The sequence below is a fragment of the Erythrolamprus reginae genome, chromosome 11, assembly GCF_031021105.1.
Source record: "Erythrolamprus reginae isolate rEryReg1 chromosome 11, rEryReg1.hap1, whole genome shotgun sequence".
Lineage (NCBI taxonomy): Eukaryota > Metazoa > Chordata > Lepidosauria > Squamata > Dipsadidae > Erythrolamprus > Erythrolamprus reginae.
This window is the reverse complement of record NC_091960.1, coordinates 5,316,456-5,342,827: the sequence shown is the minus strand read 5'-3', so window position 1 is coordinate 5,342,827 and position 26,372 is coordinate 5,316,456. Positions and strand designations below refer to the sequence as shown.

General features: G+C 45.3%; 1 protein-coding gene across 2 annotated transcripts in view; it reads left to right on the top strand.

Moving 5' to 3' along the window:
* ATP1A3 (ATPase Na+/K+ transporting subunit alpha 3) overlaps positions 1 to 23,940 on the top strand; it is a 64,803-nt gene extending 40,863 nt beyond the window's left edge. For both annotated transcript variants that reach the window (XM_070764308.1, XM_070764309.1), the window contains exons 11-23: positions 758 to 892; positions 2,871 to 3,063; positions 3,810 to 3,985; positions 5,394 to 5,530; positions 6,519 to 6,669; positions 7,669 to 7,837; positions 8,576 to 8,730; positions 10,146 to 10,269; positions 12,497 to 12,642; positions 15,663 to 15,793; positions 16,677 to 16,778; positions 16,874 to 16,965; positions 21,790 to 23,940. In XM_070764308.1, the coding sequence (XP_070620409.1) occupies positions 758 to 892; positions 2,871 to 3,063; positions 3,810 to 3,985; positions 5,394 to 5,530; positions 6,519 to 6,669; positions 7,669 to 7,837; positions 8,576 to 8,730; positions 10,146 to 10,269; positions 12,497 to 12,642; positions 15,663 to 15,793; positions 16,677 to 16,778; positions 16,874 to 16,965; positions 21,790 to 21,818 (1,740 nt within the window). In that variant the 3' untranslated portion in view covers positions 21,819 to 23,940. The remainder of the gene's footprint in view (positions 1 to 757; positions 893 to 2,870; positions 3,064 to 3,809; positions 3,986 to 5,393; positions 5,531 to 6,518; positions 6,670 to 7,668; positions 7,838 to 8,575; positions 8,731 to 10,145; positions 10,270 to 12,496; positions 12,643 to 15,662; positions 15,794 to 16,676; positions 16,779 to 16,873; positions 16,966 to 21,789) is intronic.
* Positions 23,941 to 26,372: the final 2,432 nt, after the last annotated feature.

Here is a 26,372-nt window from a genome sequence, read left to right as displayed (position 1 = left end):
ATATGAGAACCTGAAAATAGGCTTGCTGGGTCAGGCCTAGATACAAATAAATGAGCATTCGATCTTCCCTGGTGGCCTACAGAACAGAACAAACAGAATAGAATTCTTTATTGGCCAAGTATGATTGGACACACAAAGAAATTTGTCTTTGGTGCAGATGCTCTCAGTGTACATAAAAGAAAATATACATTTGTCAAGAATCATGTGGTACAACACTTAATGATTGTCATAGGGGTCAAATAAGCAACGAAGAAACAATTAATATTAATAAAAATCTTAAGGATGCAAGCAACAAGTTACAGTCATACAGTCATAAGTGGGAGGAAATGGGTTTACATTTAGGAAATCCAACAGTAAGAGATCAAAACATCCGTTGTTGCTCATATACACCTGGGTCATTAGGTCTGGTACCTTCCTTCAAGAAATATACTGGATGTTTTTTAACCCAGCTAATCTAGGAGCCAATTTTCTCCTGTGGCATCACTTCCTAGACCAGAAGTAGGCAAAGTTGGCTCTTCTATGACATGTGGACTTCAACTCCCAGAATTCCTGAGCTAGCAGGATTGGCTCAAGAATCCTGGGAGTTGAAGTTCACAAGTCATAGAAGAGCCAACTTTGCCTACCCCCTGTCCTAGACTTATGAAGGTTGTTAGTTCCATCATCAGGATGGTAGGGTGATGGGGAGTGCTGGGGAGAGAAGGCCAGGCTGCTTGTCCAAACACAGTACATTGAAATGATCCCATTTCACACCCCCAAGCGTGATGTAGCAGGAGATGCTTCTGAATCAGCCCTGTTGAAGTGTATCGAGCTTTCATCTGGATCTGTGAAGCTGATGAGGGAGAAGAACAAAAAAGTGGCAGAAATTCCCTTCAACTCCACCAACAAATACCAGGTATGGGTTCTTGAGCGTTCCTCAAAGGGGCCTCTCAACTCTAGAGTTGAGTAACCTGTCATATAGACCAGGGGTCTCCAAACTTGGCAACTATAAGGCCTGTGGACCTCTGCTCCCAAAATTCCTAGTCAGCATAACTGACTGGGGAATTCTGGGAATTGAAATCCACAGGTCTTAAAGTTGCCAAGTTTGGATGCCCTTGATATAAACTGTTCTTCTTGAATTAAAAATTGAATTAAACATTATAAGTTCTCTTTGAATTAAGAATTATAAGTTCTCCTTGAATTAAAAATTATAAGTTCTCCTTGAATTAAAAATTATAAGTTCTCCTTGAATTAAAAATTATAAGTTCTCCTTGAATTAAACATTATAAGTTCTCTTTGAATTAAAAATTATAAGTTCTCCTTGAATTAAAAATTGAAGCAAAGCTAAGGGTGTTGAGCAAAACCATTAAAAACACCACCACCACCTGAGGATGCTTTTTTTAAAGTATAGCTCACAATGAAAATATGTGTGAGCTTTATATTTCTCATCCCATATAAGCACATGCCATCCTAGTTGAAGATCATGTCCCTCTATCATCAGTATTCTCTTATTTCTAAATTCTATCCAGTCTTTGATCCATACTAGTTTTGCTGATTGATAATCTGCTTGCCAGCTTGGAAGTCCAAATCCACCCCTTTCTTTATTATCTTGTAATAGATTCCATCTTACCCTGGGGTTTTTTCCCTTGCCAAATATACTTTGTGGTTATTTTTCTTAAGTCTTCAAAAAAGATTTTCCCAGGATTTATCGGGATTACTTGAAATAAAAATTACAGCCTTGGTAGGATATTCATTTTAATTGAGATTTGCAGGCTTTCTTTTTCATTGCTACTTACTCCAAATAAGATTTTTTAAAGGGGATAAAATAATGTGCTGAAGCTGACCAGGCTAAGGATGCTAGTCAGATGAAAAACTGGTAGGCAGAAACCCCCCCCTATTTTCCTCCCCAAAAACTAAGGTATGTTTTATTCAGTATTCTAATTTGAACCCCCGAACCCTATTTTTTTTAAAAAAGAAAAAGGACAACAACTGCATACAAAAAAAAGAAGAATGCATAATTTAGAAGCTTTCATTTCATCATGAAACGTGTGTCTGGTCACTTTGTGTAACCGAACTGTCCCGCTTACGATTCTCCATTCTCAAATTGTAAAACCAATACAGACCCCACATTCTGGGATTCTCAGGCCCATCAGCTTTAATCCCCGTCTTTTATGCCGACATATGGGAAGGATTAGCTGGGATTCCCAGTGTGCCATGACCTGGAATAAAATTGGCAAATCATTTCCAGAGAGAGAAAGGGCGCTGATTCGATGCAATATTGATAATGCCTTGCTACTATTGTTGCTTAGGTGCAAAACCAGCAGACTTTGGCTAATGTAATGTTCACAGAGATGGACCCCCCCCCCCCCCAAAGCGATATAAACTTTGCCTGCTTTAATAGGCATCACATTTTGTCATGTTGCGTTGCATTCCATGAGCGGCCTGGGTTAAGCAGGATCTTAACCCGTCGACTAAACAATGTCGTTTGGCGGGTCCCAGGGGAAGAGCCTTCTCTGTGGCGGCCCCGACCCTCTGGAACCAGCTCCCCCCTGAGATTAGAACTGCCCCCACCCTCCTTGCCTTTCGTAAACTCCTTAAAACCCACCTCTGTTGTCAGGCATGGGGGAACTGATATAACTCCCCCAGGCCTATATTGTTTAATTATGGTATGTTGTGTGCATGTGTTTTTTTTAAATTATGGGTTTTTAGTTTTAATTATTAGATTTGTATTCTACATTATTTTTTCTATTACTGTTGTGAGCCGCCCCGAGTCTACGGAAAGGGGCAGCATACAAATTTAATAAATAAATAAAATAAATAAATAAATAAATCTTCCTCTGTTTTAATCTGGGGACGTTCTTTGGGTCCTGAGAGATTTCTTGCTCCCGTTGCAGCTCTCAATTCACGAGACGGAAGACCCCAACGATAACCGCTACCTGCTGGTGATGAAGGGGGCCCCTGAACGCATCCTGGACCGATGCTCCACCATTCTGCTCCAAGGCAAAGAACAGCCTCTGGATGAAGAACTGAAAGAAGCTTTTCAGAACGCCTACTTAGAGCTCGGAGGACTTGGAGAGCGGGTGCTTGGTAGGAATGGCTGGGCAGAGGAGGTTGGGTTGTTGGGAGTTGTTTACCAAAGTCCAATGGTGGATATGGCAGGAGGAGGAGGAGGAGGAGGAGGAGGAGGAGGAGGAGGAGGAGGAGGAGGAGGAGGAGGAGGAGGAGGAGGAGGAGAAGAAGAAGAAGAAGAAGAAGAAGAAGAAGAAGAAGAAGAAGAAGAAGAAGAAGAAGAAGAAGAAGAAGAAGACACTCTTTAGTTAGGAAGGAGGTTTAATTGAAAAGGGCACCAAGCTGTGATGAGGGATTCTGTGACCATCTGACAACTGTTAGTGAAGTTTGGTTGTGGCTTAGAGAGTTGTGCAAATCAAGTTTTTATGGCTTTATAAGCCATGGTGAATAAATAGAATAGAATAGAATAATAGAGCAGAGCAGAGCAGAACAGAATAACTGAGTTGGAAGGGACCTTGGAGGTCTTCTAGTCCAACTCCTTGCTTAGGAAGGAAACCCTACACCACTTCAGACAAATGGTCATCTAATCTCTTTTTTAAAACTTCCAATGTTGGAGCATTTACCACTTCTGGAGGGAAGACATCCCACTGATTAATTGTTCTCACTGTCAGGACATTTCTCCTAGAGTGTTATCTCAGAGCCAATCCTGAAGGGTTTATGGGGTATCTGTTCCTGTAAGATACAAGCAAAATCATTAGCTAAGAACTGGCCAGCCAAGTCTCTGGGTCAATTTCTTTTCACCTGACCACCTTTTTTCCTTCCAGGTTTCTGCCACTATGTCCTGCCCGAAGAGCAGTATCCCAAAGGGTTCGCCTTTGACTGCGACGATGTGAACTTTTCCACCGACAACCTCTGTTTTGTGGGACTCATGTCCATGATTGACCCGCCCCGTGCTGCTGTGCCCGATGCTGTGGGCAAATGCCGAAGTGCTGGCATCAAGGTAAAGCAGAGGGCTGAGGGATTCTGGGAGTCGAAGTCCACAAGTCCTAAAGTTGCCAAGGTTGGAGACCCCTTGGTTTAGCTGAACTGCAAATATTTCCCTGAATGAATAGCCGGACAGCTCTGTGTACATCCACTTTATCCAATTCAGAGATGTAATCCAGATGTTATCTGGCTGACATTGCAGATGTTTTGAGATCTCTTTATTTCAGTTTTGATATCCCAGAAGACCAATTCACCCTCCTAAGCAATTTTTTAAAAATTGGCTCCTAATAGTGAAATTGTTTCCTAATTGAGATGCAGTGGCTCTTTTGATTAATCAATTTATCCGCAGATTCCACAATCCAATGTGCTCCTTTTCATCTTGAATTAATTAATGGATTGGCCCAAGATTTGCATATTGATGTGTTGTCAATGGAAGCTTCTAGCCTGTATCAGACTGAAGATATAGCAACCTTAAATTGTCCAGGACTTCTTAGAAGCCCTTGGAGGACCATCTTGTCTCCTGCAATTCTTCCAGAAATGAATTGGGTTGGACAACTCATTCTGCTATAGTGGACAGTCTTTGTGTTTCCCACAACTCCTTTGACAAACCTGCTTATTTATACATTAATTGATTGATTGATTGTCAAGTACATATTGGTGGTATACAAAGATATAACAATGATGACGGTCTTGGTATATTCGGGTTTTTTCCCATGTAGGATTTAGAAATTTCTGGCGACGTTTCGACGAGGTCCCACTCGTCATCTTCAGGCTGGTGCTTCTGTCCTTGTTCTAGGGCGAACACAGCAAGGACAGAAGCACCAGCCTGAAGATGACGAGTGGGACCTCGTCGAAACGTCGCCAGAAATTTCTAAATCCTACACGGGAAGAAACCCGAATATACCAAGACCGTCATACCTGTACCCGTGAAAATCTACGAAAACAAAGATATAACAATGTTTATATACATGATACTAGTAAAAGAGAAACATTAGGACAAGGGACAGAAGGCACTCTGGTGCACTTATGCACGGCCCTTACTGACCTCTTAAGAATCGGGAGAGGTCAACAGTGGAGAGTCTAAGGGTAAAGTTTTGGGGGTTAGGTGATGATAGTACAGAGTCTGGTAGCGAGTTCGATGCATCAACTACTCAATTACTAAACTCCTATTTCCTGCAGTTGAGTTTAGAGCGGTTTACTTTAAGTTTGTATCTGTTGTGTGCTCGTGTGTTGTTATGGTTGGTCATTGTAGCAGATGATTTTATGGGCTATGCTTAGGACGTGTTTAAGGCGAGGTAGTTCTAAGCTTTTTAAACCTACGATTGTAAGTCTAGTTGCGTCAGGTATTCTGTTGCGAGTGGAGGAGTGGAGGGCTCTTCTAGTAAAGTATCTGTGGACAGTAAATTATCTCTTTTCCTCTACAGGTGATCATGGTAACAGGTGACCATCCCATCACAGCTAAAGCCATCGCCAAAGGTGTTGGGATTATCTCTGAGGGCAATGAGACAGTGGAAGACATTGCCGCCCGACTAAACATCCCTGTCAGTCAGGTCAACCCCAGGTGAGGAGAAAGGAGGGCAGAGGTCAACTTGTGGGGGAAAAGTAACCAATTTCCAGGACATCATGAAACCCAAAGGACAAAGTGTTGGAAAACAGGGGGGGGGGGCGGGCAAGGAAGTCACACGCAAAGGGCTATTTTCCTCTGTGTGGCAATTCAACAGATAAGTTGTTTGTTGGCATCGCCCAGAGGACTGTAACCATTTACCGCGATGAAAGTACAGTGGTACCTCATCTTACGAACGCCTCTTCTAACGAACTTTTCAAGATACGAACCCGGTGTTTAAGATTTTTTTTGCCTCTTCTTCCGAACTATTTTCACCTTACGAACCCAAGCAGCTGCTGCTGGGATGAAAGGGTTTCTTTTTTTCCCCTTTTTTGAAGAAAGAAAAGGGAGGGGCAGCTTGGAGGAGTAAAGATTTTGCATGCTTGCAAAGGCACTGAAACAGTGTCTTTTTAAGAAAGAAAAGGGAGGGGCAGCTTGAAGGAGTAAAGATTTTGCATGCTTGCAAAGGCACTGAAACAGTGTCTTTTGAAAAAAGAAAAGGGAGGGGCACCCCCCTTGCCTTCCTTCCTTCCCACTCACCCTTTAGCCTAGCCTTGCTTCTTCCACCCGCCCCCTTTAGCTGCTCCTCCCTGCCCTCTGTTCGCCTCCCTTCTAAAGTTTGGGATTTTCCTGAAGGAGTTGCACGCATTATTTGCTTTTACATTGATTCCTATGGGAAACATTGTTTCGTCTTATGAACTTTTCACCTTACGAGCCTCCTGGAACCAATTAAGTTCGTATGATGAGGTACCACTGTATTAGTTGTGTTCTTGGGGATTCTTAGAAAAAAGTCGGGAAGGCAAATATAACAAAAACAACATTGAAACAATGAAGCCTTTTAATACTTCCATATTAAATACTTAATAGTTGAGTAGTCCATAGTAAATACTCTATCTGCATATGGAGAGGCCATGCTTGCTCTGCCTACTCTCCTTTGTCTACCTAGAGATGCCAAGGCTTGTGTGATCCACGGGACAGATTTGAAAGATATGCCTACGGAGCAAATTGATGAAATCCTACAGAATCACACCGAGATCGTCTTTGCCCGTACATCTCCACAGCAAAAACTCATCATTGTGGAAGGTTGCCAAAGACAGGTAGGCCATCCAACCAGCCTCCTCTTCTTAATGTAGGAGCATGCAGAGCTGCCAAAAGGCAGGAGTGGTTACTGCAGAGGAGGTCTCCTCAGGAGTAAGACTTGGGGGCTAATTGGTCACTCCCCTAATCTACCTAAGGAAAGCGAGGACAGTTGAATCTCTGCAGGAAACAACATTTGAAAATGTATGTGTTTTGTCATGTCTGGAAAATCTCTTCTCTGCTTATCTGCTTCACTTTGTTTACTGAAGACAACTCCTGGGCATTTTGCCAAACTTGGTGAGCTATCCAAGACTAATTCTGCCACATGAGCCCCAGTGACCTGTCAGGTCCCACAGAGTCGGTCTTTTCTAGGCCCCGTCGACTAGACAATGTCGCTCGGTGGGGCCTAGGGGAAGAGCCTTCTCGGTGGGGGCCCGGCCCTCTGGAATCAGCTCCCCCGAGATTCGTACCACCCCCCACCCTCCTTGCCTTTCAAAAGAATTTGAAGAAGCCCTTGTGCCGACAGGCTTGGGGACACTAATATTTATAGCCCCTGCCTATGAATTAGTATATGCTGAATGGAAAGTATGTTGGGGGACTGAATATGACTGTTTTTAGATTAAATTGGGGGTTTTAGACTGTTTCTTTTATTTTTGTTGGATTTGAAACCTGTATTTTTTTTCATATATTGTAAGCCACCCCAAGTCCTCGCAAAGGGGCAGGATAAAAACCCAATTAATAATAATAATAATAATAATAATAATAATAATAATAATAATAATAAAAATCCTGAAATGTAAACCAAAGAATCTCAACCAATTTTAAGCATGTTTGTCAATTTTGTTTATTTTAATTGTTTAAATAAAGTCTTTTTTAAAAGCCTAAAAAATAAAAAAAAGGTTCGGACAAACGGTGTGTTTTGCGACGTTCTTACCTGGGGCACAACACCAGACATATTTTGCACGACAACAAACCGTTCTCTCGGTTCCTGACCATGCCTTCCGTTTCCCCCACATCAGGGTGCAATTGTAGCTGTGACAGGGGATGGAGTCAACGACTCGCCGGCCTTGAAGAAGGCTGACATTGGAGTTGCCATGGGCATCGCTGGCTCAGATGTCTCCAAACAAGCGGCGGACATGATTCTGTTGGATGACAATTTCGCCTCCATTGTTACTGGAGTCGAAGAAGGTAAGCAAGGCGAGGGAGATTGACTCCCTTCCATCTAAAACCCTCGGATTGAGGCGTGTGGATATCTCAGTTTTAGGTTCTGTTTGTATTCCATTTCTGGGAGAAAAGTTCTTTGTTTATTTATTTTATTATTTATTTATTTATTCGATTTCTACACCGCCCCCCTCCGAAGACTCGGGGCAGCTTACAGCATATCAGAACAGTGATTTCCAGCGGTAAAATGAGGACCCAGATTGTTTGGGGCAAAATATACTAACTCTGTAAACCGTTTAGAGTGGGCTGTAAAAGCACTGTGGTATATAAGTCTAAATTCTTATCGCTCTTCCTTTCCCCCTTCCTTCCTTCCTTCCTTCCTTCCTTCCTTCCTTCCTTCCTTCCTCCCTCCCTCCCTCCCTCCCTCCCTCCCTCCTTCCTGTGGTGCACAATTGTCAGGAGGCAGTATTGCAGGCTAACTCTGCCCCCTACCAGGAGTTCAATCCTGACCATCTCAAGGTTGACTCAGCCTTCCATTCTTCCGAGGTCGGTGAAATGAGGATCCAGATTGTTTGGGGGTGGCGGGAAATATGCTGACACTGTAAACTGCTTAGAGAGGGTTGAAACAGCACTGTAAAGTGGGATATAAGTCTTAAGCGCTGTTGTGCCGACGGAGCAGAAATCTGGCTGGCATTTGAATTTATGTGAAGCCTCCTTCTCCTGCCCCCCAGCTGTGCCCCATTCTCTCCCCATTTGTCTCCCCAGGACGCCTCATTTTCGACAACCTGAAGAAATCCATCGCCTACACCTTGACCAGCAACATCCCAGAGATTACTCCCTTTCTGCTCTTTATCATGGCCAACATCCCCCTGCCCCTGGGTACCATCACCATCCTCTGCATTGACTTGGGGACTGACATGGTGAGTTCACTCCCTTGCATCCCTTCATCCTCCAAACAGCCAAGTGATTGACATGGCTGGCATGACTTCGAAAAGAATGAATACACGAGTCAAAACAAGAGAAGAGAAAACGATGGCAAAAAAGACACAGAATTTGTTTGTGTGTGTGGGGGGGGGGGGGGAAATGGCCCAAAGGAGCCTGATCTTTCATTCTGGTCTTTGATCACTGGTCTTTCCTCCAGTGACTGGGATGAAAAGAGCTAAGCCAGATGTCTTCAAACTTGACAACTTTAAAACTAGCGGACTTCAACTTCCAAAATTATCCAGGAGAATTCTGGGAGTTGAAGTCCGCAAGTCTTAAAGTTGCCAAATTTGGGCACACCTGAGTTAAACCTTCAAATGTAAGCAGTGAAGGACTGCAAAAGTTTTTACTACCATGGCTTGTCTTGTGGGTGTGGCTTGCTGGCCATGTGACAAGGTGGGAGTGGCTTGAGAATAATGTGACCATGGGGTGGCTTAAAGGTCATAAAGGTCATAAAGGCTTAAAAGTGGCCAACTTGAGGTCACTCACGTCAAGGGTTTGGGTTAGGGTGCCTGGCCTCTCCTCGCCTCAAAGAAATACAATTTCCCTCTCTATTTCCTATTATTGAATGTCCAAAATATACTATTTAATTCTATTTATATAAGCCATATATTACATACAGGCACACACAAATATACATTATTTACTATATAAACTGTACGTGTATGTACACACACATGCACAGCTCTTCTAAAATTATACACATTCAACCTCATTTACTATCCAGAGCCCAGAAAGGAAAAAAAGAGAAAAAAATTCTACCGGTTCTGCATACCTAACCATACCCGTAGAAGCCCATCAATATATATATGCCATATGTGTACATACATATTGCACACAGGCACACAAAAATATACTTATCTACTATATAAACTGTATGCGTATGTACACACGCACACACAGCTCTTTTAAAATTATACACATTCAACCTCATTTACTGCGATAGGAAAAACATACCCAGAGCCCAGAAGGGAAAAAAGAAAAAAAAAGCAACTTTTTTCTACCGATTCTGCATACCTGACTGTACTTGTAGTAGCCCATCACTGAGTATAAGATGAAACCTGTAATCTAGAAACATAGAAACATAGAAGTCTGACGGCAGAAAAAGACCTCCTGGTCCATCTAGTCTGCCCTTATACTATTTCCTGTATTTTATCTTAGGATGGATCTATGTTTATCCCAGGCATGTTTAAATTCAGTGACTGTGGATTTATCTACCACGTCTGCTGGAAGTTTGTTCCAAGGATCTACTACTCTTTCAGTAAAATAATATTTTCTCATGTTGCTTTTGATCTTTCCCCCAACTAACAATCTAGCAATCTGTACAATCCCCATTCTTGGTTTTTTTTGCCAGGTGCCTGCCATCTCCTTGGCTTACGAAGCAGCTGAGAGCGACATCATGAAGCGTCAACCCCGAAACCCTAGGACCGACAAGCTGGTGAACGAGCGACTCATCAGTATGGCCTACGGGCAGATTGGTGAGTCAGGTGCAGGTGTGGGAAGACCTCAGAAGTTGACTTGAGGAGACAGGACATGGGTTGGACAGGGCTGGCTTTGTCACAGTAAGGAGAACTTTATGTAGCAGGGCACTAAGTAGCTGAGTTAGAAATTTCTTAAGTGAGTTTTGCTCTGTTTTACGACAGTTCCTGCCACAGTTGTTAAGTGAATCTGGCTTCCCCATTGATGTTGATTGCCAGAGAAGGGATCACATGACTCTAGGCCAAGGATAGGCAAAGTTGGCTCTTCTATGACATGTGGACTTCAACTCCCAGAATTCCTAATCTAGCATGATTGGCTCAGGAATTCTGGGAGCTAAAATCATAGAAGAGCCAACTTTGCCTATCCCTGCCCTAGGCAACCATAATCTAATCTTACGTAGCTTCTGCTCCGGTAATCTCACACTATTATTTATTTATTTATTTATTTATTTATTTATTTATTATTTATTATTTAGATTTGTATGCCGCCCCTCTCCGAAGACTCGGGGCGGCTCACAACAAGATAGAACAAATCATAAATAATTCAAATAACTTTAAAATATTTAAAGATTTAAAAGAACCCCATATACTAACAGACACACACACAAGCATACCATGTATAAAGTTGAACATGCCCGGGGGAGGTGTTTCAATTCCCCCATGCCTGACGGCAAAGGTGGGTTTTAAGGAGTTTACGGAAGGCAGGAAGAGTAGGGGCAGTTCTAATCTCTGGGGGGAGTGGGTTCCAGAGAGCCGGTGCCGCCACAGAGAAGGCTCTTCCCCTGGGGCCCGCCAACCGACATTGTTTACTTGACGGGACCCGGAGAAGGCCCACTCTGTGGGACCTAATCGGTCGCTGGGATTCGTGCAGCAGGAGGCGGTCTCGGAGATATTCTGGTCCAATGCCATGAAGGGCTTTAAAGGTCATAACCAACACTTTGAGTTGTGACCGGAAATTGATCGGCAGCCAATGCAGACTGCGGAGTGATGGTGAAACATGGGCATACCTAGGTAAGCCCATGACTGCTCTCGAAGCTGCATTCTGCACGATCTGAAGTTTCCGAACACTTTTCAAAGGTAGCCCCATGTAGAGAGCATTACAGTAGTCGAACCTCGAGGTGATGAGGGCATGAGTGACTGTGAGCAATGAGTCCCGGTCCAGATAGGGCCACAACTGGTGCACCAGGCGAACCTGGGCAAACGCCCCCCTTGCCACAGCTGAACCAGAGCATAGAAAATTTTTACCAGACCAATTATTGTATAGAGCTCATCAGCCTGGAACCCACATCGCATTTCAGACATAAACACTCTAGAAAATGTCCAGAGATACTTTAGTAGAAGAGCCCTCCACTCCTCCGCTTGCAACAGAACACCCTATGCCAGTGTTTCCCAACCTTGGCAGCTTGAAGATATCTGGATTCCAACTCCCAGAATTCCCCAGCCAGCATTTGCTGGCTGGGGAATTCTGGGAGTTGAAGTCCAAATATCTTCAAGTTGCCAAGGTTGGGAAACACTGTCCTATGCAACTAGACTTACAATCCTAGGTTTAGAAAGCTTAGAACTAAGTCGCCTTAAACACGACTTGAGCATAGCCCGTAAAATCACCTGCTACAACGTCCTTCCTGTCAACGATTACTTCAGCTTCAACCACAACAACACACAAGCATACAACAGATCCAAACTTAAAGTAAACCGCTCTGAACTCGACTGCAGGAAATACAACTTTAGTAACCGAGTAGTTGATGCTTGGAACTCACTACCAGACTCTAGTATCATCACCTAACCCCCAAAACTTTACCCTTAGACTCTCCACTGTTGACCTCTCCCGATTCCTAAGAGGTCAGTAAGGGGCGTGCCTAAGTTCACCCAAGTGCCTTCCGTCCTCTGTCCTACTGGTATCATGTATATAAATTTTATTATATCTTTGTATACCGCCAATACGTACTTGACAACATAAACAAACAAACAAATAAAATAATATAAAAGTCTCATCACTCAAAACAAACGAAACACTGACTGCTTAGCTTAAATAAACAGGTATACAGTAATAACAACAATATATTTTAGTAATAATGTGAGCACAGAAACATCCAGTCACTACTTATCAGAGCAGGATAAACTTTTAGCACAGCTGGCTGGGGGATCGTGGGAGTTCTAAGAAGTCCATAGGTCTTAAAGTTGTTGATGTGAAGAGTGGATTTCCTCAACTCCCCAAATTCCTTTGCAGGAATGATCCAGGCTCTGGGAGGATTCTTCTCCTATTTTGTGATCTTGGCTGAGAATGGGTTCCTGCCTTCTGTCCTGGTTGGCATCCGCCTTAATTGGGACGACCGGACAGTCAACGATTTGGAGGATTCATACGGGCAGCAGTGGGTAAGTAGAGGAAACGGGTGGAACCACGTTAAGCTGTCCGGATCGCTTCCAGAAAGGACGGTTGAGATCCCATCCCTGTTAAGTGGCAGTTTGTTAGGACGAGTCTATAGGACAGGGTGCTAGATGGCTTTTTTAAAAGATGTTTTTACTCTAGGCCAGTGTTTCTCAATTATTTTCTGTCGCGCCCCTACTAGGAAGAAATAAATATTTTGCACCCCTCCAACTCTCTGCCAGGATAATTGTTTGCAATATTCAGCACGTTTTTGCTGAAAAAAACTCAAGCGGCTTATCAGCGTGATTGGGTATCATGTGTTTAAGTGACACCTTATTTGGCTTCACGCTTCTCTGCTGCCAACATTTTTAGACACGGTAAACATACCGGTCTTTTCTCGTCTGCCGCCTTAGTCACAGTGAAGCCAAGTGCTACAGATGCTTCGTCATATTTCCATGTCTTAGCTTTCAGGAGACTTCATGTTTGTCTCATTATCTCTGTCTCTCTCTCCCCCCCCCCCAATCCCTGTTAAATATTTTTCTATGGTGTCTCTTAAGGGTTTGTTATCCTCTGTGCTGTGTGCTATTATTCGGTGCAAAAACACCCCTACTCCCTGTGCCAAAATAAGCACATGCCCCCCCTGGCATTGTTCCGCACCCCCTCCAGGGGAGACAGAGAGAGGGAGGGAGGAAGAGGGAGAGAGAGACAGAGGAGAGGGAGGGAGGGAGAGACAGAGAGAAAGAGAAAGGGAGAGAGGGAGGGAGAGAGGGAGAAAAGACACAGAGGAAGAGGGAGGGAGGGAAAGGGGGGAGAGAGGGAGACAGAGAGGGAGGGAGAGACAGAGAGAGAGAAGAAGAAGGAAGAGAGGGAGATAGAGAGGGAGGAAGAAGAGACATAGAGACATAAAGAGGGAGGGAGGGAGAGAGAGAAGGGAGACAGAAGGAGAGAGGGAGGGACAGAGGGAGAGAGAGAGGAAGGGAGACACACAGACAGAGGGAGGTAGAGGGGGAGACAGAGAAGGAGAGAAAGAAAGTGAGAGAAAGAGGGAGATAGAGAGAGGGGAGACAGAGGGAGAGGGACGGAGAGAGAGACAGAGAGAGAGAGAGGAAGGGAGACAGAGGGAGAGAGGGAGGGAAAGGGAGACACAGAGAGGGAGGGAGAGGGGGAGACAGAAGAGGAGACAAGGAGAGAGAGGAAGGGAGACACACAGAGAGAGGGAGGGAGGGAGATGGAAGGAGAGAAAGAGAGAGAAGAGGGAGATAGGGATGGAGAAACAGAGGGGGGAGGGAGGGGGGCAGAGGGGGAGAGGGAGGGAGGGAAAAGGAGGGGCAGAGGGAGGGGGTGGGATGACATTGATGTTCCTCTCTGTACCCAAAGATGCCTTGAGTTCTGCAGGCTTTCAGTTTCATCCCTTCCACTCAAGCTTGTGTCTTTTTTGGTCTCCATCGTCTGCTGGGTGTCGGCCATTGGAAGGACGATCGAATAACAGAGCTGGATTTAGACCCTGAGCTGCGGGAAGTGATAGACTTTGGCAAGCACTAAAAGAGAAGGAAGCTGTGCTAAGAGCCAAACTTGGCACCCGTGCTGCCCAGATGCAGAGCGAACCCGTGATGGGCCAGGAAGGGTCCTCTCTGACGCATCGCGTCACAAGAGAGGAGAATGCATGGAGAAACAAAGCACATCTTCTTTAATCAGGATGGTGTGAGCCTTGGACGAGGGCTGAATTCACGGGCATTGTCATCCATTGTAATAAAAGCCCAACCAACAAATTGCCTTCCGAAATGTATAGATTTACAGAATGGCAAAGTTACAAGGGGCCTTGGAGGTCTTCTAGACCAGTGTTTCCCAACCTTGGCTATTTGAAGGTATCAGGAGTTGAACTCCCAGAATTCCCCAGCCAGCATTTGCTGGCTGTGGAATTCTGGGAGGTGAAGTCCAAATATCTTCAAGTGGCCAAGGTTGGGAAACACTGGTCTAGACAACTGGTGGCGATACCTGCTGGCACGCAAGCTGTTGCCCTAGCTCAGCGCCAACATGCATGTGTTTTGGCTCGCAGAGGCTCTGGGAGGGCGTTTTTGGCTTCCAGAGAGCCTCCAGGGGGACAGGGGAGGGCGTTTTTACCCTCCCCAGACTCCAGGGAAGCCTTTGGAGCCTGGGGAGGGTGAAACATGAGCTTACTGGGCCCACCAGAAGTTGGGAAACAGGCCGTTTCTGGCCTCCAGGGGGTGAGAGAAGCTGTTTCCGCCCTCCCCAAGCATTGAATTATGGGTGTGGGTGCGATAGCTCTTTCAGCACCCAAGGGAAAAACCCCCTCTGTTCAAGCAAGAGACCTTATATCATTCCAGACAAATGGTTATCCAACATCTTCTTAAAAACATCCAGTGTTGGAGCACCCACAACTTCTGGAAGCAAGTCGTTCCACTGATTAAATTGTTCCAACTATCAGGAATTTTCTCCTTAGTTCTAAAGGCGGGGCTTATTTTGTGGGTGTGGCTTGCCAGCCATGTGACCAGGTGGGAGTGGCTTGACGATCATGTGACCGGGGGTGGCTTAAAGGTCAAGTGAGTGGCTTAAAGGTGGCCATCTTGGATGGCATGACTGTTTTATAATGGGTTTTTATAATTGTTTTTAATATTAGATTTGTGCTTTGTATTTTGCTGTGAGCTGCTCCGAGTCTTCAGAGAGGGTCGGCATACAAGTCTAATAAATTATTATTATTATTATTATTATTATTATTATTATTATTAATTATTATTATTATCTTGACGTCTCACGTCAAGGGTTTAGGTTAGGGTGCCTCTCCTCCCCTCAAAGAGATACATTTCCCTCTCTATTTACTATTACGGAACATCCAAAATATACTATTTAATTCTATGTACATATGCCATATGTGTACATACATATTACACACAGGCACACAAAAAATATACATTTTCTACTATATAAAGTGTATGTACACACACGCGCACACAGCTCTTCTCCGGACAAGGGGAGAGAGACCTTTGATTCCCTGCTGTTTTCCTCCTAGACTTACGAGCAACGCAAAGTAGTGGAGTTCACCTGCCACACCGCCTTTTTCGTCAGCATCGTGGTGGTGCAGTGGGCCGACTTGATCATTTGCAAAACCAGAAGGAATTCCGTCTTCCAGCAAGGCATGAGGTAGGTAGGGCGGCTGCCGGGTTTCCCCTTTGCCAAAGAAAGGGCAGAAACTCCACTAAACGACCGAGAAGTGAAGTCACCCCCAAATCTTAAGGGCAAGCAGCTTAGTCAGCGAAATCAAATGACTTAGCTCGATTCCCAGAAACTTAAAAACAAAACACACACACAAAAAAAGCAGAAAATTTAAACTTGTTTTTATTTCTTGCCCCCCAAAATGGGATGCCGTAACAGGCTGTAGCCAGTTCTGCTTTCAGGGATCTGTTGTTTATTTGTCGAATTTATAAAGGTGTCCATCGGAATTTATAAAGGTGTGGCGGCCTAGTGGTGGAGCTCTCGCCTGACAATCAGGAGGCTGTGAGTTCAATCCTGATATTTCTCAGATACTTCCCTCTCTCTGAGCACACTGAGAATATATCCGCTGAACAAAACTCCACATTGGCGACAGGAAGGGTATCTGGCCATTAAAAAAAACACTCCGCTTGTTCCAGTTGTCCAGATTCTGCCCCACAAGGGATCGTGGGGTGATTAAATGAAAATGATGAGGATAAAAGTGTCCATCTCGATGTTGTGATATTAGTGTGTGATATCCGATATATCCTATCTCCATCTATGCACCCATCCAATATCATCCAATATCCATCCATCCATCTATCCATCTATCCAATATCATCCTATCTCCACCAATTCATCCATCCATTTGATATGATCTCCATCCATCCATCCTATCTCCATCCATCCATCCACCCATCCATATCGTCCTTTCTATCCATCTTTCCATCCCTCCATTTCTTCCTCTACTTCTCCATCCCTCCATCTTTCCTTCCATCCCTCCATCCCTCCATCTTCTCTCCCTCCATCTCAATCTCTTCTCCCCACTTCTCAGAAACAAGATCCTCATTTTCGGCCTCTTTGAGGAGACCGCCTTGGCCGCCTTCTTATCCTACTGCCCCGGAATGGATGTGGCTCTCCGGATGTATCCTTTGAAGTGAGTGCCCGCTTCTCTTCCTGCATCAGTTGGGGTCTAAAGGGCCGGCTGGGCCTCTCGCCCTGGTGGGCTGAGTGTCTTCCTTCTCTCCACAGGCCAAGCTGGTGGTTCTGCGCCTTTCCCTACAGTTTCCTCATTTTTGTCTATGATGAAATCCGTAAAGTCATATTGCGCCGAAACCCAGGAGGTGAGAGAGGGCTGCGGGAGCTAGCGGGTGGGTGGGAGGGCCTGAGTTTACCGAATGTCAATCCCGGGGCTTTAAAATAAGGCTTCCTGTTTTTAGTTCAAGGTTTTGGTATTTGTTGGTCATTTTGCAGACAGTCCTAAGCAAAGTATTTTTTTACTTTGAGGAATTCATCAACTCTATGACTCTCTCTTATTGTCCTCTGTGCACTTTGAGTCCTTCCTTCCTCTCTCTCTCTCATTTCTTTCTTTTTTCCTTCCTTCTTCTCTTTTTTTCTTTCCTCCCTTCTTTTCTTTCTATTCCTTTTTCCTCGCTCCCTCCTTCCTTCCTCTTTCCTTTCTTCTTCCTCTCCTCTTTTCCTCCTTCCTTCCTTCCTCTTCCTTTTCTGTGTTCCTTCTTTCCTTCCTCTCCTTCCTTTTCCTTTTTCCTTCCTTCCTCTTTTTTCTTTTTTTCCCTTCTTTCCCCCCTTTGCCCTTCCTCTCATTCTCCTCCCTTCTTCTTTATTTTCCCCCCTTCCTTGCTTTTCTTTTTCCTTCCTTCTTCTCTCTTTTTTTCTTTCCCCCCTTTTCTTTCTATTCCTTTTTCCTCGCTCCCTCCTTCCTTCCTTCCTTCCTCTTTTCCTCCTTCCTTCCTCTTCTGTTTTCCTTCTTTCCTTCCTCTCCTTTCTTTTCCTTTTTCCTTCCTTCCTTTTTTCTCCTTTCCCCCCTTTGCCCTTCCTCTCATTCTCCTCCCTTCTCCTTTATTTTCCCCCCTTCCTTTCTCTTTTCTTTTTCCTTCCTTCTTCTCTGTCTTTTTTTCTTTCCCCACTTTTCTTTCTATTCCTTTTTCCTCGCTCCCTCCTTCCTTCCTCTTTCCTTTCTTCTTCCTTCCCTCCTCTCCTCTTTTCCTCCTTCCTTCCTCTTCCTTTTGTTTTCCTTATTTCCTTCCTCTCCTTTCTTTTCCTTTTTCCTTCCTTCCTTTTTTCTCCTTCTTTCCCTTTTGCCCTTCCTCTCATTCTCCTCACTTCTCCTTCTTTATTTTCCCCCCTTCCTTTCTCTTTTCTTTTTCCTTCCTTCTTCTCTGTCTTTTTTTCTTTTCCCCTCTTTTCTTTCTATTCCTTTTTCCTCCCTCCCTCCTTCCTTTCTTTTCCTTCCTTCCTTCCTCTCCTTTTCCTCCTTCCTTCCTTCCTCTTCCTTTTCTGTTTTCCTTCTTTCCTTCCTCTCCTTTCTTTTCCTTTTTCCTTCCTTCCTCTTTTTCCTTTTTTCTCCTTCTTTCCCTCCTTTGTCCTTCCTCTCATTCTCCTCCCTTCTCCTTCATTTCCTCCCTTCCTTTCTCTTTTCTTTTTCCTTCCTTCTTCTCTTTTTTTCTTTCCCCCCTTTTCTTACTATTCCTTTTTCCTCACTCCCTTCCTTCCTCTTTCCTTTCTCCTCCTTCCTTCCTTCCTCTCTTTTCCTCCTTCCTTCCTCTTCCTTTTCTGTTTTGCTTCTTTCCTTCCTCTTTCCTTTCTCCTTCCTTCCTTCCTCTCCTTTCCTCCTTCCTTCCTCTTCCTTTTGTTTTCCTTCTTTCCTTCCTTTCCTTTTCCTTCCTTCCTTTTTTCTCCTTCTTTCCCCTTTGCCCTTCCTCTCATTCTCCTCCCTTCTCCTTCTTTATTTCCCCCCCTTCCTTTCTCTTTTCTTTTTCCTTCCTTCTGCCTTTTTTCTCCCCCCTTTTATTTCTATTCCTTTTTCCTCGCTCCCTCCTTCCTCTTTCCTTTCTTCTCCTTCCTCTTCTCTTTTCCTCCTTCCTTCCTCTTCCTTTTCTGTTTTCCTTCTTTCCTTCCTTCCTTTTTTTTCCTTCTTTCCCCTTTGCCCTTCCTCTCATTCTCCTCACTTCTCCTTCTTTATTTCCCCTTCCTTTCTCTTTTCTTTTTCCTTCCTTCTTCTGTCTTTTTTTCTTCCCCCCTCTTTTCTTTCTATTCCTGTTTCCTCGCTCCCTCCTTCCTTTCATTTCCTTCCTTCCTCTCATCTTTTCCTCCTTCCTTCCTTCCTTCCTCTTCCTTTTCTGTTTTCCTTCTTTCCTTCCTCTCCTTTCTTTTCCTTTTTCCTTCCTTCCTCTTTTTCCTTTTTTCTCCTTCTTTGCCCTTCCTCTCATTCTCCTCCCTTCTCCTTTATTTCCCCCCTAACTTTCTCTTTTCTTTTTCCTTCCTTCTTCTTTTTCTTTCCCCCCTTTTCTATTCCTTTTTCCTCGCTCCCTCCTTCCTTCCTCTTTCTTTTCCTTCCTTCCTCTCCTCTTTTCCTCCTTCCTTCCTCTTCCTTTTGTTTTCCTTCTTTCCTGCCTCTCCTTTCTTTTCCTTTTTCCTTCCTTCCTGTTTCCTTTTTTCTCCTTCTTTCCCCCCTTTGCCCTTCCTCTCATTCTCCTCCCTTCTCCTTTATTTCCCCCATTCCTTTCTCTTTTCTTTTTCCTTCCTTCTTCTCTTTTTCTTTCCCCCCTTTTCTATTCCTTTTTCCTCGCTCCCTCCTTCCATCCTCTTTCTTTTCCTTCCATCCTCTCCTCTTTTCCTCCTTCCTTCCTCTTCCTTGTTTTCCTTCTTTCCTTCCTCTCCTTTCTTTTCCTTTTTCCTTCCTTCCTGTTTCCTTTATTCTCCTTCTTTCCCCCCTTTGCGCTTCCTCTCATTCTCCTCCCTTCTCCTTTATTTTCCCCTTCCTTTCCCTTTTCTTTTTCCTTCCTTCTTCTCTTTTTCTTTCCCCCCTTTTCTATTCCTTTTTCCTCGCTCCCTCCTTCCTTCCTCTCCTCTTTTCCTCCTTCCTTCCTCTTCCTTTTGTTTTCCTTCTTTCCTTCCTCTCCGTTCTTTTCCTTTTTCCTTCCTTCCTGTTTCCTTTTTTCTCCTTCTTTCCCTCCTTTGCGCTTCCTCTCATTCTCCTCCCTTCTCCTTTATTTTCCCCTTCCTTTTCTTTTTCCTTCCTTCTTTTTCTTTTCCCCACTTTTCTTTCTATTCCTTTTTCCTCGCTCCCTCCTTCCTTCCTCTTTCTTTTCCTTCCTTCCTCTCTTTTCCTCCTTCCTTCCTCTTCCTTTTCTGTGTTCCTTCTTTCCTTCCTCTCCTTCCTTTTCCTTCCTTCCTCTTTTTTCTTTTTTTCCCTTCTTTCCCCCCTTTGTCCTTCCTCTCATTCTCCTCCCTTCTCCTTCTTTATTTCCCCCCTTCCTTTCTCTTTTTTTTCCTTCCTTCTTCTCTTTTTCTTTCCCCCCTTTTCTATTCCTTTTTCCTCGCTCCCTCCTTCCTTCCTCTTTCTTTTCCTTCCTTCCTCTCTTTTCCTCCTTCCTTCCTCTTCCTTTTCTGTTTTCCTTCTTTCCTTCCTCTCCTTCCTTTTCCTTTTTCCTTCCTTCCTTCCTTTTTCCTTTTTTCTCCTTCTTTCCCTCCTTTGCCCTTCCTCTCATTCTCCTCCCTTCTCCTTCTTTATTTCCCCCCTTCCTTTCTCTTTTCTTTTTCCTTCCTTCTTTTTCTTTCCCCCCTTTTCTATTCCTTTTTCCTCGCTCCCTCCTTCCTTCCTCTTTCTTTTCCTTCCTTCCTCTCCTCTTTTCCTCCTTCCTTCCTCTTCCTTTTGTTTTCCTTCTTTCCTTCCTCTCCTTCCTTCCTCTTTTTCCTTTTTTCTCCTCCTTTGCCCTTCCTCTCATTCTCTTCCCTTCCCCTTCTTTATTTCCCCCCTTCCTTTCTCTTTTCTTTTTCCTTCCTTCTTCTCTTTTTCTTTCCCCCCTTTTCTATTCCTTTTTCCTCGCTCCCTCCTTCCTTCCTTCCTCTCTTTTCCTCCTTCCTTCCTCTTCCTTTTGTTTTCCTTCTTTCCTTCCTCTCCTTTTCCTTTTTCCTTCCTTCCTGTTTCCTTTTTTCTCCTTCTTTCCCTCCTTTGCCCTTCCTCTCCTTCTCCTCCCTTCTCCTTTATTTTCCCCCCTTCCTTTTCTTTTTCCTTCCTTCTTTTTCTTTTCCCCTCTTTTCTTTCTATTCCTTTTTCCTCGCTCCCTCCTTCCTTCCTTTCCCTTCCTTCCTCTCTTTTCCTCTTTCCTTCCTTCCACTTTTTCCTTTTTTCTCCTTCTTTCCCTCCTTTGCCCTTCCTCTCATTCTCCTCCCTTCTCCTTCTTTATTTCCCCCCTTCGTTTCTCTTTTCCTTCTTTCCTTCCTTCTTTTTCTTTCCCCCTTTTCTATTCCTTTTTCCTCGCTCCCTCCTTCCTTCCTCTTTCTTTTCCTTCCTTCCTCTCCTCTTTTCCTCCTTCCTTCCTTCCTCTTCCTTTTGTTTTCCTTCTTTCCTTCCTCTCCTTCCTTTTCCTTTTCCCTTCCTTCCTGTTTCCTTTTTACTCCTTCTTTCCCCCCTTTGTCCTTCCTCTCATTCTCCTCCCTTCTCCTTCTTTATTTCCCCCCTTCCTTTCTCTTTTCTTCTTCCTTCTTCTCTTTTTCTTTCCCCCCTTTTCTATTCCTTTTTCCTCGCTCCCTCCTTCCTTCCTCTTTCTTTTCCTTCCTTCCTCTTTTCCTCCTTTCTTCCTCTTCCTTTTCTGTTTTCCTTCTTTCCTTCCTCTCCTTCCTTTTCCTTTTTCCTTCCTTCCTTTTTCCTTTTTTCTCCTTCTTTCCCTCCTTTGCCCTTCCTCTCATTCTCCTCCCTTCTCCTTCTTTATTTCCCCCCTTCCTTTCTCTTTTCTTTTTCCTTCCTTCTTTTTTTCTTTCCCCCCTTTTCTATTCCTTTTTCCTCGCTCCCTCCTTCCTTCCTCTTTCTTTTCCTTCCTTCCTCTCCTCCGGATCCTATTAGGAAATTTGGGGTTGGGGTGGGGTCTTCGAACGGCCGTCCTGCCCCGGATGCCTCACGGATGTTCCTTTTCTCTCTCTTGCAGGATGGGTGGAGAAAGAGAGCTACTACTGAACCCCTTCCTGCGTCCACTGCTGGTGGGCTCCCCTGCTGGGTGTGGGGGGAAGAAATCTTGACCCTCCCAAATTAGTCCTCCTCCTTGCCACTAACTCATGACTCTGAGAGATTGCAACGCCTGGACCACGTGCTGGGACAGAGGATGAACCGAGCCTTCCCACCACCCCCTCCCCACTCCTTCCCCACCTCCCCTAGACCTGAAGTGTCTCGTCCTGCATGCATGTCTGGACGCAAGGGAGGGACAAACAGCCCCCCCCCCTATAATTCCACCCATCCCGCCTCTCACCCACTTCTGCCCGCTACCAAATTCTGATTCCGTTCCTAGAGGCAGGCTATGGGAAGAGGGTCCGCGGGTGAGAGAGAGAGGGAGGCGGCGGTTGGGGTGGGGAGAAATGTGCCATGGGAGGGTGCGTATGTGTGTGTCCATCTTTCTTGACCTCTGCAAAACCTCTAGCTCCCCCTCCAATGCTCAAAATATCCTTCCGCAGCTGGGATTGAACCCGGGGACCAGCCGCTTCGAAACTAACTTGCCTCGGAGATGAGAACTGAACAGGGATGGTGGGGAGGGGGTTTGGGGGTAGGGGCGTGGGAGGGGGGGGAAGGGATTATCACCCGGTTAGCGCTAGCAAGAGATTAGGATTGGGGGGTGAGCTGCATTCCTGCTCACTCGTCCCCCTACCCCTAGCCCGTGCCAATGTGTGTTCCTCCTTTGCTTTCCCCTGCGTGCATACTGTGGGTGTGTAACGGGTGATTGTGTACTTGTGCAAATGAGAATAAGACGGAGGTTAGCCGTGGTCAGTTTCACTGCCCAGCAAAGCTCCCCAGACATCCTCTTTGTTTTTAGACTTAAAAAACAGCAGGAATTGTATTTATTTTTTCTTCCTTTCCCTCTGAGTTTTGGGAGAAGGGCGGCATACAAATCTAATAAATAATAATAATTTTCCCCTAAGCCAGGGAGTCTCCAAAAATGGCAGCCTCAAAACAACGCAGGACTTCAATACCCAGAATTCCCCAGCCAGCCGCAGCTGAGGATTTCAATTCCCAGCAGTGGCTGGGGAACTCTGGGGGTTGAAGTCCACCAGTATAAAATGGCCGGGATTGGAGACCCCCTTGCCCTACTCCCTGGAATCTGACTCTGTAGATGTGTAAATGAAAAACCTAAATGGGGTTGGGGGGGGGGTGTCTCTTTCTTCCCGCATGTACATTTTGCTCCGCTAGCATCGGGGCAGCCGTTGAAGCCATCTTCCCTCCAGGGAAGGCAAAGTTGGCTCGTGGACTTGTGGACTTCAACTCCCAGAATTCCTGAGCCAATCATGCTCGCTCAGGAATTCTGGGAGTTGAAGTCCACAAGTCATAGAAGAGCCCATTTTGCCTACCCCAGGCGGTCTGCACACCCGTCAAAGGCCAGGCGGCCTTTGGAGGGAGGGGGGTTGCCCGCAACCGATCCAGTTGAGGGGCTGACGTTTCGGGCTGTCTTCCCACTGGTGTTTAACGTTGCCCCCTTCCCCTCGGTCAGACACGCTCCTTGAACACACACACCCCTGCAACTTCAGCCATAGCCCCTTCCCCGTAGAGCCCCTCTCTCAATGGAAGGGGGCTGGGAAGGGAAGGCGTCCACTCCACTCCCGGTGGGCCAAAGGCGTCTCAATGGCTCTGGGCCTGCCCCACTCATCATCATCATCGCACCCACCCTTATGTTCTTTGTAAGGAGAGGGGAGGGGGAGACATCAAGGTTAGGCTGTTTTGTTTTCTGTCCCATCTCCCCTTTCCCCTTTCGGGATCGTGTGTCGTCGTGTGAAAACAGTCAACAACAACAACAAACAAACAACCCAACCGATTTAACGAATAATTAAAGAAGTGGAATATTTAATATGAGATATGTGGCCGCCTCATTATATACGCCGGGAGGAGGGATGGGTTGGGGGCCTTGTGAAATAAGAAAGGGGGGGTGGAGGAAGGGAGGGAGGGGAGAGAGCTCTAAACATACCCAGAGCCCAGACAGGAAAAGAGGAAAGAAGAGAGGGAAAAAAGGAAGGAAGGAAGGAGAAAGAGGGGAGAGGAGAGGAGAAGCAAGGAAAGGAGAGGGGCGGACAAGAAAGGAAGGAAGAAGAAAGGGAGGGGAGGGGAGAGCCATAAACATACCAGAGTCCAGAAGAGAAAAGAGGAGAGGGGGGAAAAAGAAAGAGTGGGGGGGGGAGGGAGGGGAGAGGAGAGAGCCCTAAACATACCCAGAGCCCAGGAAGGGGGGGGGGGAATCATTTTTTTTTCTACCGGTGCTGCATAACTGACCAAACTTTTTCTCCCGGTTCTGCGTGCCTGACCGTACCTGTGGGGACCCATCACTGGGCTCTTTAAGGGGTGGGCAAGGGCAAACAAGTGTCCAAGGAGGAAAAGGATATAGAGGGGATTAGCATTCCGACTCGGGGATCTTTTTCCAGATTTTTTACCTCGGTTCCCCTTGAAAGCCATCCCTCCCTCCATCCTTCGGGGCTTAGCAGCCTGCTGCATTTAAGATACGGCTTAATGCAGTCTGTGTAATTGGATTAGGGTACTGTTGGGTTTTTTTTCCAGAGTGGGAGGGAGAAGGAGGAGGAAGAGGAGGAAAAGACGGTCATGAGGATGGAGAACAAGGCACAGCTGCCATGGGACGATGTTCTGCCTGGATTAGGGGGTCTCGGAGAGGCCCCTTGCAGAGGGTTTGAAGAGCACGCTCGCGTGATTCCTCACCTCTTGCACCTCTGAGTCACGGCCGGAGAAGAAAGGACTCTATAAATGGAAACTGTGAGTGACATGGAAAGAGTGAAGAAGCACAGGGGGGAACTGCAGAGTGAAGGACGGAGGAAAAGTGGGGGCGGAGGGAAAAATGACTTAAGTTCCATCCTTTTGCAATGCAAGGCCCTTGGCCACCCAGAGGAGGAAAGAGCAAGAAGGATTAAACAAATAAAACAGCCAACCCTTTTCACCGACAATAACCCTGTCACAGAGAGAGGGACAGACTCAAAGTCCCCCAATTGACTTTCAGGTTTTCCTGGTGATTGGCTCAAATGTTCATGCCCAAAGCAGGACTAGAACTCACCATATCCCAGTGATTGGCCCAAACATTTATGCCTAAAGCAAGACTAGAACTCACCGTCTCCCAGTGTTTGGACCAAACATTTATGCCTAAAGCAAGACTATAACTCACCGTCTCCCAGTGTTTGGACCAAACATTTATGCCTAAAGCAAGACTATAACTCACCGTCTCCCGGTGTTTGGACCAAACATTTATGCCTAAAGCAAGACTATAACTCACCGTCTCCCAGTGTTTAGACCAAACATTTATGCCTAAAGCAAGACTATAACTCACCGTCTCCCAGTGTTTGGACCAAACATTTATGCCTAAAGCAAGACTATAACTCACCGTCTCCCGGTGTTTGGACCAAACATTTATGCCTAAAGCAAGACTATAACTCACCGTCTCCCGGTGTTTGGACCAAACATTTATGCCTAAAGCAAGACTATAACTCACCGTCTCCCAGTGTTTAGACCAAACATTTATGCCTAAAGCAAGACTATAACTCACCGTCTCCCAGTGTTTGGACCAAATATTTATGCCTAAAGCAAGACTATAATTCACCATCTCCCAGTGTTTGGACCAAACATTTATGCCTAAAGCAAGACTATAACTCACCGTCTCCCAGTGTTTGGACCAAACATTTATGCCTAAAGCAAGACTATAACTCACCGTCTCCCAGTCTTTGAACCAAACATTTATGCCTAAAGCAAGACTATAACTCACCGTCTCCCGGTGATTGGCCCAAACATTTATGCCTAAAGCAAGACTATAACTCACCGTCTCCGGGTGTTTGGACCAAACATTTATGCCTAAGGCAAGACTATAACTCACCGTCTCCCGGTGTTTGGACCAAACATTTATGCCTAAGGCAAGACTATAACTCACCGTCTCCCAGTGTTTGTACCAAACATTTATGCCTAAAGCAAGATTATAACCCACCGTCTCCCAGTGTTTGGACCAAACATTTATGCCTAAAGCAAGACTATAACTCACCGTCTCCCGGTGTTTGGAGCAAACATTTATGCCTAAAGCAAGACTATAACTCACCGTCTCCCAGTGTTTAGACCAAACATTTATGCCTAAAGCAAGACTATAACTCACCGTCTCCCAGTGTTTGGACCAAACATTTATGCTTAAAGCAAGACTATAACTCACCGTCTCCCAGTGTTTAGACCAAACATTTATGCCTAAAGCAAGACTATAACTCACCGTCTCCCTGTGATTGGCCCAAACATTTATACCTAAAGCAAGACTATAACTCACTGTCTCCCAGTGTTTGGACCAAACATTTATGCCTAAAGCAAGACTATAACTAACCGTCTCCCAGTGTTTGGACCAAACATTTATGCCTAAAGCAAGACTATAACTCACCGTCTCCCAGTGTTTGGACCAAACTTTTATCCCTAAAGCAAGACTATAACTCACCGTCTCCCGGTGATTGGCCCAAACATTTATGCCTAAAGCAAGACTATAACTCACCGTCTCCCAGTGATTGG